This window comes from Aulonocara stuartgranti (genome assembly GCF_965226115.1).
Source record: "Aulonocara stuartgranti genome assembly, chromosome: 12".
Taxonomy (NCBI): Eukaryota; Metazoa; Chordata; class Actinopteri; order Cichliformes; family Cichlidae; genus Aulonocara; species Aulonocara stuartgranti.
In genome coordinates, this window is record NC_138948.1 from 3,280,379 (window position 1) to 3,294,487 (window position 14,109).

At 40.9% G+C, this 14,109-nt stretch overlaps 1 protein-coding gene across 1 annotated transcript in view; it reads left to right on the plus strand.

The window, feature by feature from the left end:
• The window catches only part of slc39a14 (solute carrier family 39 member 14), a 30,028-nt gene extending 17,333 nt beyond the window's left edge, over nt 1-12,695 (plus strand). The window contains exons 5-10 of the mRNA XM_082553926.1: nt 3,480-3,649; nt 5,370-5,492; nt 7,646-7,819; nt 8,048-8,282; nt 8,500-8,684; nt 9,501-12,695. Of these exons, the coding sequence (XP_082410052.1) occupies nt 3,480-3,649; nt 5,370-5,492; nt 7,646-7,819; nt 8,048-8,282; nt 8,500-8,684; nt 9,501-9,653 (1,040 nt within the window). The 3' untranslated portion in view covers nt 9,654-12,695. The remainder of the gene's footprint in view (nt 1-3,479; nt 3,650-5,369; nt 5,493-7,645; nt 7,820-8,047; nt 8,283-8,499; nt 8,685-9,500) is intronic.
• The last annotated feature ends 1,414 nt before the right edge of the window (nt 12,696-14,109 follow it).

Below are 14,109 nucleotides of genomic sequence, written 5' to 3' on the forward strand. Positions count from 1 at the left end.
GAAACACTAAATAATAATGATGAAATATAAAACAGTGGTGCCAAGTAGTGGGGAAACAGAGTTTTGCTATTGAGTCAGAAACCACAGAGTGTTTCACCATAGTTTCATCAGAAAGCGGAAACGATTCAAACTCATCTAAACGGCTCAAAGACATCTGGCTCTGTATTCTCTAAAATTCTGTTTGAGTTTCTGATGTCATTAAAATGTTTAGGATAAAGTTCCCATGGTTCATAGCTGAGCTGGATGCTGCTATTGGGAAACTACTGTCACAGCTTCTGATCTGCATGCAGCAGATTTTCTTTGAGGAAATACTTTTTGAAATATGACCTGATTATCCTTTCTTTTGTATCCAGTTTAGTAACATGACGGGATGCTGATTTCCATTTTTTACCATTTCTGATCTGATACAATCTCATGTTTTTCTCCCCTTTATGCATTTTTTTTTTAACATTATTAAATATCTCTTTTCCTCAGCTGTACTCATCTCCCTTCATCACCATTGTTGCTCATCTGTTTACTTGTTTTTTCCTCAGCAAGAAGTTGAGAAGTTGTCTCACAGCATCCAAAAATTTGTTTTGTAGGATATGGAAAATCTAACCAATGGCTACTTCCTTTTATTCTTTTTACAGGTGTTGCTGCATATATTTAACTGTAGCATTGTGTGTGAGCACTTCAACTACTTCATGTACTTAAATTGTTTTATTTGACTGCTTTCTAGAGTCCAGGTGGAGTAAAGCTGCAGCGTATCACAATATAATTACTAAAACTAAAGAAGGGAACAGAAAGTGGATTAAACTGCAGGATTTATGTGGTGCATGCTTCTAGCTGATTCAACTGTCTGTGCAGCCTGTTTTTCTCCTGATCAGAAAATCTGTCAACACAAGTTTGAGCATTGATTTTAACCCCATGAAAATATAAGAACAGTTTAATTGAGTACTTAAAAATCAATAAGCTGCAGCTGCATACAGTCATATGAAAAATAAAATGCATCTGCTTTTAGCTCTCTTGGTTTTACGTATCAGGTCAATGTCAATCAATAACACGCGACATATTATACTGTCATATTTTTATCTGACAAAACAAAGTCAAATCCAAAAGCAGCGAGTGGAAAATCTAAATGCACCCAGTGATTCAGTAGCTTGGAGGAGCACCTTTAAACAGCAATACCTGGAAGTAATGGTTTCATCACTCTCTCACAGGACTTTTGGCCACTTTTCTTTACAACGTTGCTTCATCTCATTGATGTTTGCACGCGTTGTTCTTTAAGATCGCTGATGGTGTTTTTTAACGCCCACCTGAACGCTCCAAACCAGCAAACTGCCAAAATGTCTGGTTGTATCGAGCTGGTTAAACTGGCTGATGAACAAGTAATCGTGTGCCTTTGAATAGCAGCACCTGGCTGCAGGAAGGGGTTTTAAAAAACTGTTAAAGAAATAACGACACAGTGTAATATGTCGTGCGCTGTTGTTCATTTGAGGCTGTATTTAAATGACTGGAAGACCTTCTAAGGATCAGATTTTTTTTTTTTAATTATATGTATACTTAAACCTTAAAACTGAAAGATGGTGTTTATTTCTTTCATATGACTGTTTGATACCAGATTTGAACTGACATCAAATAGGCTGATGCTATCGTATGCATTTGTTGGAATAATGAGAATTTACTTTTTCACCTCTGCAGTGATGGAAAATCTACTGCCGTTGGCATGAACGTCAAAGTAGCTGCTGATCTTGCAGACATAAGACACTCACACAACAGTTTTCTCACATCCAACACCCGGAGCCCACATGATGTTTTTGTTGTTGTTTTTAATGCTTGACCTGTATGATTGAATCTGGCTGACGTTATCTTTTATCCACAGCTTGAGCTGGATTTCTAGATGGATGACTGCACGTTATTCACAGCGCTTTGTTTTAACGTTGTACCTTCCTGTTACTCCAACTCCAGTTTGGGGTTTTTCTTTCTTAAGTGTGACAATCATCAATGTCTCCGCCCTGACCGGAGTTTTCATCGTGCCCCTGATGAAGTCGCGCTTTGGGAAATACGCACTCACCTATTTCATCGCGCTTGCCATTGGCACGCTGTTCTCCACTGCCATCCTGCAGCTGCTGCCAGAGGTTTGACATCGGGACATGCATACATGCAGACCTTTGACTTTCATGCACTCATACAAAGATTACGCTCTGCTTCGTTCATGGCATTGCCATCAAAAATCAGTCAGTGCTTTCCACCCGACCCTCTCATAATGAGCTGGTGTAATTCAGCAAATGCTTATAGTACTGTAATTAATGCTTTTCATGGCTTCATTAAAAATACCAAAAAACAGCTGATTGTGAGGGGGTTTGGTAGGAAACTTGGAAACGGTCTGACCTGCCGTCATTTACAAAATTGCGGCACTTTGGCCGAGCTCGCCATTGTCTCTCCTGTGTTCATAACTCTTTCCTGTTTCTGACTTTGTTTCCTTTCTGTGGCTTTCTCGGGCCCTGTGGAATTTGCTCTGATCTGGGGTGTGTGTGTGTGTGTGTGTGTGTGTGTGTGTGTGTGTGTACCTGTGTCTGTAGCTCTCCTGGTACTGAGATCTAAGCCACCTATGTTGTTTAACTGAGGAGAGAATTTCTGTTCTGATGCTAGAAAAGCTGTACAGACCTGAAACATGGTTTTAGTCACTGTTTGGGGGGGTCATGTGTTTCACTGTGTGTAACAGAGCCCTGGGAAATGGAGCACTGCACCCTTAAAGTGTCCTTCAAACTGAAATGTGACCCCTTGTTAGCCCACTCGTAGCAGAAGGAGCAATGCTATTTAAAGTTCGTTTGCCCCCCTTTTGTCTCTGCAGTGTTTAGCCTGAGGCTATGACAGTGGTACAGACACACCTGAGTAGATCATAACAACCGTGTGTGGGCCACATCTTTGTGAGGACAGAAAATTGGCATGCCGCTGTACTCGTGGGGACAAAAACCCACAAGTTTGAGGCTCAAAATGTGGTTTTAGTGTCAGGGTTACGGTTAGGTTATGGTTCGGGTTTAGGCTGAGGGTTAGGAATTTGTTTTTGATGGTTAGGGTTGGGGTAAGCAGCTAGGGAAAGCATGTCAATTAGATGTCCTCACTAAGATATGAAAACGAGAGTGTGTGTGTGAATGCTTGAGATTGGAGTAAACTATAATGACGTCTTCTTTTTATCAGTGGAAATGAGGAACTGGTGATTATCTTCAAATACAAGTAAAAGGTGGTCTCACTTCAGCTGTTTTCAGCGGATTATCGGCTCGCTGTTCCTGAAAATCCTTTCATGTCTCTTTTTTCTCAGGATGATTTCATTTAATTGTTCCTTTCCAGGGAGTTAACTGCTTGGTCTTCCCCCCTTTTTTTAAAACTCATGACGTTGGTTAACACACTGGTCATTAATCTGACAAGATTATTTCCAAACTGATTACCTCTTTCTCTCTCTCTCTCTTCTTCCCCCTTCTTTCTCCTCTGTTAATCAGTTTGGGGCTATGGGATCCTATGCGTGACACTGATCTCTCTGTGCTCGCTGGTCGGGGCGTGCGTCGTGCCCTTCATGAAGAAAACCTTTTACAAGCGACTGCTGCTCTACTTCATAGCCCTGGCCATTGGCACTCTCTACTCCAACGCCCTGTTTCAGCTCATCCCAGAGGTAGTGTTGGTGCTGCTGAGGCTCAGTTTGCTGCAGTGCATTTTTAGCAGGGCTGCTGTGTAGTTCCTGGAAAGAACATATATATATATATATATATATATATATATATATATATATATATATATATATATATATATATATATATATATATATATATATATATATATATATATATATATATATATATATATATATATATATATATATATATATATATATATATATATATATATAAATAAAATAAAAGCATTTGGAAATACAGTTAGGTCCATGTTTGTTTTTTAAATTTAATCTCTGCCCACCCCCACAGTGTATTTCAAGTCAAACATTCAAGAAAAGACTTAAGTGCAGAGGTTCAGGTTTAATTTAAGGGGTTTAACAAATAACTGTTTAGACATTTAGGAGTGTCAGATCAACACTCTGCTGTATTCTTAAAAAGTAAGGATGGACTCACCAGCTCAGCAACAGCAAAAGGCCTGAAATACCACAGAAGACAAGAGAAGCAGATGATCACAGAATTATTTCCATGGTTTACAAAAACAACTACATAACTGCATACAAGAGACTCCTTCATCAACGTAAATACAAAAGGCTTCCAGCAAGGTGCAAACCTCTGGTTACACTCACGAGCAGGAGGGCCAGATTACACTTTGCCAGAAAATATCTGAAAGAATCCGAAGAGCTCTGGAATGAAATTCTTTGGACCGATGTAGCCGGAATGGGAAGAGAAAAGTTTGGAGAAGTGTAGCAAATTATATGTCAAGCATGGTGGAGCCATACATGCCCAACAAGCACGGGCATGTATGGCTGCCAGTGGAACTGGGTCACTAGAGTTTTTTCTCAGTTCTGTACCGTGTGCTGGGCTGTACTCTCTGCTCATATTACTAAAAGGTTTCTCCAAAAGTCTCCAAAAAATAATCTATATATTAGATATTCTTCAGTGGACGAGTCAGTCACCTGATCTCAACCCAGTAAGGCAGTTTTCAGTTTCTAGTCCTTACATTTAAAATGTTGTAGTTTTAAGCGGCTACATATAAAAATAACTGTAATTCCTAAACAGTTAATGCTTGAATTAAAGCTGAAACTCTGCATTTAAATCACATTTTGATGACTTTAAAATCCACTGTGGTGATGTGCAAGGACAAAATGATAAACTGTCATTGTTCAAATCCTTGTGCACATGTATTTATGTGCACTAGTTATTTTTTTTCTCCTTTCACTTAATGTGAGATAAATCACAGTTTCACAGTGAGTAGGATGAGTTTTTATTGTATGTACCACTGAACAACAGAATAATCTGCTTTAAAGTTTATAGTCACCATAGACAGCACAAGCATTAAGGAAAATCAAGGTTTTTTGATTGGAAATGACATTAATAGTCTAAATTGTCTTGCAGACATCAATCAGCTGTGAGTCAGTCCTCACTTAAATTCAACTAAATTAATACGATTTTTGCAAGAAACACAAAGGACAGTGATTCAGGGCCTCAGATCCTGATCGGGGCCCTCTGATCCTGATCGGGGCCCTCTGATCCTTGATCGGGGCCCTCTGATCCTTGATCGGGGCCCTCTGATCCTTGATCGGGGCCCTCTGATCCTGGATCGGGGCCCTCTGATCCTGGATCGGGGCCCTCTGATCCTGAACCACTGCCCTTCATGAAAGCATTCTTTATTGCAACACATTGCTGCACGTGTTAACATCATCTTCTTCTGCATGCTAGGCCTTTGGATTTGACCCAATGGTCGATTTCTACGTGTCCAAGTCCGCCGTGGTGTTCGGAGGCTTTTACCTCTTCTTCTTCACTGAAAAAGTTCTCAGAGTGCTCCTAAAGCAAAAAAACGGGGTGAGTGTATACCAAGAGTGATACAAATTGACTTCATTGTGTTTTATTTTATTTTATTGTTAGATAGTCGCTGTCGTTCAAACCAGTCACCAAGATTACAGAAAGTACGTGCAAATGTTGAGAAAGAGTAATTATTTTCAAATGTGGTTCACGGTGTGTTGCAAAAGCCTGAGCTGTGCTCTGTTCACTATTTTAAAACTGTTCAGACACCTGGCAAGGCTTGAAGTGTCTTCTCGTCATGTTTCTGCTGAGTGGGGAATAGTTTATCCCTGGTTACTCCTTCATGTGTTTCTCAGGCTAGCATCTAATGTTTCTGATTCGTCTTTGCTGTGATCACGCCACACAATTAAATATTTATTGTCAGCAGCAGCAGCAGGTTACACTAGTTGGACAGGGTGTTGTCGTCTCAGTAACTGAGAGAAAGAACTGGGAAAGTGATGATTCAACGCTGCAGGCAGTTTACAAACCGCGTGTTTGATCCCATCTGTTGACTGACACAGAGGTTTGCAAAGTCACTAGCTGGAGTTGAAGCCAGAGGTGCTGCTAATACAGTGTACATTATGCACTGTAGTCTTTGTTGTACATACTGTACTAAAGTGAAAAATGAGACACCTGAAAATGTTCTCGTGACTTTTAGACATAATAGGAAGGCGAGATGACCTGAACATTCTTGTTTTCCGTGACTTTGAAGAATAATTTAATCACTCAAAAGAGGATTTTGCTGACAGACATTCGTGTTTTTGCCTTCATCGGGGCATGAGATCGATAGAGACGTTTAAAAAAAGAAAGAAAAAGAGCCAATCATTTAACTCCACACACGTAACAGCCAATGAGGCACCACATGGCGCGTCATGGACATTTGGTCACGTGATATATTCCCAGTCATTGGTCCCGACGAAGGGGAGCGACCAATAGAAAACCTTGATGGTGAAATATGTGGTCTGTAAACGGGAGAAGTGCAACTGCTCAGGAAGATCCACTTAAAAAGACATTTTAAAAAATAAATGAAATCATTTATTACCTTAGATGCGCTCATGTGTTAGAAGATGCCTGATAAAAGGTTCTCCGAAAAGGTAAATAAAATATTTGAATCGCTGTAGAAGCTCACGGAGAGGTCGTAGTTCACACCACCTGGATCTTCATCCTCTCCTCCCTGTGCACCTCGGAAGTGGGAACAACTGCGGCAGAAAAGTTTTATTCGGCAGTTTATCAGGTGAAATTCTATAAATTAACAGCTTCAGTCACTCAGATGTCGCTGCTAATTAAATATCAGTTATTAAATATGTTGAGCTGCCTGCGACCGCTTTCACCCTCTTCTTCTTTTACACATTGTTTTGTGAAAACAGTAAAATATTTGAAAGATTAACACCATAAACTCAAATACGCAAAGCTTGTTTTCTATATATGCATACCTATATAAGCTGTAGACACTGAATATTGCAGCCAGTGCTGTGGTGCAATTTGATAGGTGGTGTGTAGCATGTGTTTGTATTTCAAAGTTCTCCATTATAAAAAGATACAGCAGGGTGTCCTGTCATCGGCTCTTAGAAAATTAAATTCCTTAAACCCGAAAAGCCTCAGAGTGGATACTGTAACGGTTTCAGTGTTAAAAATAATAACTTTGCACAGATTCAGCACTCGTTTTGTAGATTTTCCTCGATTTTAAATCTAAAATTTTAAATGACAAGCCAATAAAAGAAACTGTGGGGTGTGATTGTGGGACCGTTGCTCCACCTTGTGGTTGCTCTTTTTCAGTCCAACCTAGTTAACTGCTAACAATTTTACGAGCTAAAGGAGCTCCGGATCTGGTGTCGTGTCCTTGAGTGAAACAGTGACTTTGTGCTGTGGTTTACTCGCGACTTTGTTGCACGCTTTTGAGCAGATTTCATTCCTCGTTGGCTTTGCAGACAGTTCACAGAACTCGACCTCACTGAGTCACTGAAGGAGAAAATGGTTAAAATCACGTGGTCGGCCTTTTCAGCTGTTCAGTCCCAGCAAATACGACAAAAGCAAAAAGGAACATCTTCAACTTTTAAGTCAGATCTCTTATCTGCACCTCCTCTTAACCAGATGTTGAGGTTATTTCACCTGTCAGGAAGATGCTGCTCACAATAATCAGAATGTGCTGAGATTTTTCCCCGCCTGTCTCTCAGAGCCACGGCCACAGCCACTACCCCGGTGCAGATCATTACTCAACCCCTGACAGGGATTTGGAGGAGGGGGAGAAGGAGAAGCTGCAGCAGAACGGAGAAGCCAGCAGCCTGGCTCTGGGCAAAGTGGACGCAGGGGAGGGCGAGCTCATGCTCAGCCCTGCACAGACTCCACAGGTATGGATGTAACAGCTTAAAGAGCAGCTTGTCTGCTGGACTTTTAAAAGAAGAGGAACGCAGAAAATGAAAATGGGAATTAACTTTTGTATATGTGGACAGTGTCAGTTTATGACTGGAGGTTCACACCTAAAAACAACAAAATCACTCTTGTTGAAATAATCAGATCTAAAGAAATTTAACTTACAAAGTGGGAACCACCGGTTTCTCTCCCTCCGCTCCTTCCAGGACTCTCAGAGTCCAGACAGCGGTGGCCGGTCAGGCACCAGTGGTGGCGGCTGCTATTGGCTGAAGGGGACGACCTACTCTGATATCGGCACGCTGGCCTGGATGATCACACTGAGCGACGGCCTGCACAACTTTATTGACGGCTTGGCCATCGGGGCCTCGTTCACCGCCTCTGTTTTCCAGGGCATCAGCACCTCGGTGGCGATCCTGTGCGAGGAGTTCCCCCATGAGCTGGGTGAGTCAGGGCGGACTCTGAGCGGGCGGGTGTCCCTAATGCCGAGATAATCAGGCTGCAAGCTTAACCCCAGCTACTTTCCTTTTGGCCCTTTAGTATAAGATCTCCTGAGAACATTTCTTAATGAATTTAATGGATATGTTTTGTTTGCTGTCACAAAACAAACTACTTGAAACGTCAGCTGTTCTGACTCTGTTGCATGTTTTCCTGCTACCAGGAGACTTTGTGATCCTGCTGAACGCCGGCATGAGCATACAGCAGGCTCTCTTCTTTAACTTCCTGTCGGCCTGCTGCTGCTACCTAGGCATGGGCTTTGGCATCCTGGCCGGTAACAGCTTCTCTCCCAACTGGATCTTCGCCCTGGCAGGAGGAATGTTCCTCTACATCGCTCTGGCAGACATGGTCAGTGATTTGTGAACTATGAGATTAAATCAACACAGATGGGTCTCTTGAGGTAGTGGGCTTTTGAAATATGTTCTCGTGTTGCTGTTTAGTTGGTTATGCTGAGAAATAAAAATAATAAACAAGTAAAAATCCAATCAGAAGTACAGAATTTATTTGTAGCGGTAAAAGTCTTTTTTAAATTCTCACTGTCAGACACTGTACAGGATGTCCAAGAGTCATATTTCAAAGAAAGTTTAAAAGCTGTGCATTATGTTTCTATGTAATAAACTTAAAAGGTGCCTAATGAAATAAATGATTTGTACTATACAGTCTGTACACTGATTGCTAGTCAGTTTGCTTTTGCAGTTTTTGTTACATCCTTCACGTTAGGTTGTGTTAATATATTTATATTGAAACATGTGCGATTAAGCTGACAGCTGACCTGAGGCGGAGCTCTGCTGCTCATTTTCAGATTCACATTTTTTATTCTTGGACCATAAATGAGAAAAATAATCCTGAATGATTCTTTCTCATCTTAGCCTTGATTGCCTCCAAGCTTACCCTCTCTCTGAAACAAGCTGTTTTTGCTCCTCCCACTCTAAGCCAGCTTTCTTCTGATTGGCTGTTTATTACAAACAGAAGGTTTGAACAGCTGGTTAGGAAAGGGGAGAGTCCTTGTAAATATTTTATGTGTTGGACTTTGAAAGATTGAACAATTTGAATGAGGGGTAAGATAATGAGTAGTAGTTGGTGTGACTGAGCTGAATAAGGTCGAGCTGTTCTTGTTTACTCGTTAGATACTTACGAAGTGACACTCTGTTTTATGTGTCACAGTTTCCAGAGATGAACGAGGTGAGTCGTGAGGAAGAGGATGCAGGCGGCAGCAGCTTCCTCCTCACCTTTGGCATCCAGAACGCCGGCCTGCTGACGGGCTTCTCCATCATGCTCCTCCTGACGACGTACTCTGGACAGATACAGCTGGGCTAGCAGCAGACTCCTCCAGGATCACCATCAGCTGCTGTTGGAGCCCAAACAAAGAGAGGCTGGCTCAAAGTTTCTCCTCTATTTTTTCCTCCTGTTCTCATTTTTCGGGTTCTGGACTTTGGGGATTTTGGTTGTGCGGCAGGTACGTGCAATCGTCTTTTGAAGTTATACGAGAAGCTGCTTTAGTGCAGTTCCTGCATGCAGAGGGTTCAAGGTCGAGGGTTTGACGGCCCTATCTCCTCAGCGTTTCAATCCTTTCTGCACAGCTGCCCTGAAAACGTCCTGAAACATCAACTGAAGCAGTCGCAAAAGACGGCTATACTTGATGTGCAATACTCACCCAGTCTCTCAGATGTTCCCCTTTTCGTCAGACTGCTCTCCAGGCATCTTTCCTCAACCTTCATCCTCATCATCCATCCTGGTTGATGCCATTGAGCCTCCACTCAGGCCAGTTGAGATTCCTAGCGAGTGTTTATATCATGAATCCTCTGTGAAAAGCACAATCAGGTAACAGCAGCTGTACTCCAAACATCTCTGATTCCCAGGCACTACACGTCCCCTTTTCTTTTCTCCATTCCATACCAAAAAGCAAATGTTAAAACATTTCAACTGGAATTATTCCGACTTCCAGCTGGACTTTGTTGTCTGTGAGTTGATTTTATATTTTTTTACACATGAATACTGACTTTTAAAGACCAAATATGGGCAGACCATTGAGAATGGTGAAGGGCTACGCAGTGATGTTTGGAAGCGCACGTGTCAGCCAGCCAGCCGGTAACTCCCAAAGACTCCGGGGTCAGACACGGAAAAGGGACTAAGTGGCTTCATCCAGATCACGGCGGCAGCATTTCTCTGTAGTTTACCATCTGTGCCCTTCATTAGAATAGCAAGTGAAAAGTTTTAGCTTTTTTATTCCTTCTGATCTTGAATTCCGAGTGCAGATCTGCAGTTTTCACATATCCCATAGACTATTTTTCCCAGATTATCTATTCTTTTACGGTGTCATTGTAACAGAATACTGTAAGGTGGATCATACTGTATAATCACGCACACGTCACCTCGCCTGTGACCTTATCCGTGTTAGCGATTCAGAATTAAGAACTACGGCCAAAAGTATGTGGACAGACTCGATGCCTCTTTTTGTCACCGGGCAGTTTTTAAAGGGGTTTTTGGCCATTTTAACCATGGAAACAGTCTGCACTGCATTTTTAACCCAATCCCACTAAGGGGAATCAAATGACATGATTACGATATTTTTAACTCAGAAAGAAAATGCAGATGCTGAAATGAAAGTTTCTTTCTTATCATGTTAGTTGGTCAAAAATCAAAGATCAGCTGAAACTGAAACAAGGATGGACTTTCTTTTCTTTTTTTACTTTGTGTTTCTTTTCTCATTTTTAGGTTTTTCATTAAGAACTTGTCCTTATTTTCTCTTTAATGTGGCTCAAGTTTCCTAAAACCCTGTGAGCCAAAAGCTCTTAAACACTTTTTTTTACTTAAAGGGAGCTAAAACAGTTTATTTACCTTTATCTTAATGAAATATTAGTTAATTTGATCTGTGAACCTTGCACAGCAACTCTAGAGCTCAAGACTTAAACTGCATTTGGACATCAGCCCAACAGATCTTCTTTAAATGCTGAGAATTACTCGTTTTACCCATTTAGTAGCATTTTGCAGACGAATAGTAAAGCTACTGCCAGCGCTGTGCAGAGGAGCTGTGTTGGCGATGGATCTCGTGTGTGCAAATGTCCATCCAGTTTGATGGACACAACTACAAAACTGGGTTTGGGTGTCCACATACATTTGGCCATGATGCTGTAAAAAAAAAAAGGTTTATGATGTAAAGGGTTAATAGTTTATTGGATGGTCGGGGGGGCAGCTGTTGTGCTCTACAGCAGTGTAAGATTGTCGGGTTGCTTTCTGTGTTTGTCTTACAGGTGGATTAAAAAGATTTCCCCTCATCTGAACACTGACACTTCAACAGAGCTGACGTGATCCATTATGTAGCATCTTTACATACTTTTCCTAATGTGAGTGTAGATTCGAGCTGTAGAATATTATTTATTAGAGCTCGAAGCTGAAACCCGTGATGGGTTTACAATAAAGATGAAATTGTAGTTCCAGGAAGGAGAAGGCAAGCCATTACAAAGAGTACCCTGAGTGGTACAGCGAGTATTACTGCTGCTTGATACGTCATGTAACAGATTATTTATTGTTGCTTAAGCCATAAAATATTTATTTTGTGCTTTACATCTAAGATCAAGTGTTGTGCTTAGTTTCACACCATGAGTCCAGACGGAGTTTAGTTTTTATTTAGAATAAACGGGTCAGATACAAGCTAAACCGTCTCTGCTCTGCACACTGTTAATGCTGTGTTTAAAACTGAAGCCAGTGGATTTACAGCACACACAGACTGATAACATATCCACTCAGTCAATGCAGATAATACATTCAGAGACCAGGAGAGGTTCTTTGGAGCAGAAACAGGAACATTACAGACCAAAAACCAGACGCAGAACACAGAGAAGAACACTTTATCGGGCAGTTTATAAACGCAGCAGAAAGATTAAGGTGAGGAGGTTGTATTGGGGGTCAGATTGCTCATGGGAGCAGGAGGGTGGGATTTCTAATAAAACTAAGGAAGCCAAAATAGGAGAGATAAATGATAAGAATTCGGCTAATTGTGAATGTGTGTTGGGGCTCGGTCAGGGGCTGTAAGCAGGAAAAAGCAGGGAATTATAGAATTTAATAACAAAAAATACTGATATGTTCAAATTAGAGCTGCAGCATAGTGATGGAGAAGACAAGAAAGCAAGAGGGAGGACAGAAGAGACAAATCTGAGGAGCTGACCCTCGAACCAACCAACCGACTGACAGAGGATGGGCTTTCTGGCCATTTTAATATTTACAGCGCTCTCGCAGACTTGTAAAGGATCATTTTGAAAAGTATTGTATCTAATTTCATGTATGAGAATCCTCGTTAGCCTTCTGTGTGTGTCATGGAGATTGTTTTTATATATAAATTTCATTTTCCAAGAAATTGTATTTGTTGAAGTGTCATCATTGATTGATACTGTGCTTGATTTTTGGTTTATTTTTCACCCGTTTAATTAGAAGTGACCAGACAGAGTCATTTATATGAATAAATATAGTATCTATCTTTTTTTTATATATTTTAATTCTGACTTTTCCCACCGCTGCTGAAGCCTTGAGGCTGATACTAAAAGCCCAACGTGATGATGAAAACAGCTCACTGCATGTAGCTTCAGTTTCTTTTTGTGTAAAAATGATTAAAAGCCATAATTAGTTTGTCATAGATAAAGCAAACAGTAAAGCTATGATAAACACAAACGGAGCCTTTAAAAAAGTATTTGTGTATACAATAGTGAGCCAGCTTGATTGCTTCAGTATTAATCAATGTTATGAAATGCTCTTTGTCCTCAGATTACCGAGCTTCCCACCTTTAAGAGGTTATGTTACTTGGAAGAATATGTTTATTAGAGGTCCTTCATTCTTGGAGAAATGTACTATTCAGCAAATATCATGAAAGCATTAAGATGACAAATACTGTAGCAGACAGGATCCAGGCTACTCGAGTGGATGTTCAAACAGTTCTCTAATAACAAAGAAAGCATTCAAATTTTATCGTTCTTGAGGAAAAGAAGGTCTCCTTTGACCGGGAAACCACAATGAAGCTGATTATGCTTTGCACATTAGTTTTTCACTCCTGCAAAGACACATTTCTTAGAACCCTCGATGTTTTCACAAACATCTAAATACAAAATGCACAAAAGCTCCTTCCATACAAACTCACCAACATATCAAAACAGTCTTATTTGTGTACGTGTGTGTTTTCAGATCACACACACAATAAAGGTAAGAACACTGCTGAGCACTCATTACAAAAGTCTGAGAGCCTATCCCAGCTGCCATAGGGACTGTTTCCTTTGGGCTTTGATGCCCACTAGGCAGTAGTGCAAACAGACAAGTCCCCTAACTGGAGTACCTGTTTATATCTCAATAAATGTGCAGCATGAACCCAGTACACTGCCAATGCAATAAAAGCATACCTGAAAATATCAGTTATGGACTGGCCTCACAAGAGCCTGGACTGTTGAAACGTAGCGGCATCATCTTGGCAGAGAACAGGACAAGAGACAGCCAACATCCAGTAAAGAGTGTTTAGTGTCCTTCAACAAGCCTGGAGAGTTATTCCTCAAGACACCTTACAAAAATGAGAAGAAAATTCCCAAAGAGTTCAGATTGTGTTCAAGATTGAAAGTAGTCATACCAATCACTGACTTTAAAACTCATTAGTGATTTTGCCTTATATACTGTATTTAATCTTTTTGTGGAAAATGTAAAGAAATTAGGCATTGCTCTTTGGTGCCCACCAGGGGGCGATGTAAACAGCCAACCCTCATTGCACGTCACATGCGTCACGCTGAAGGAAAACAAT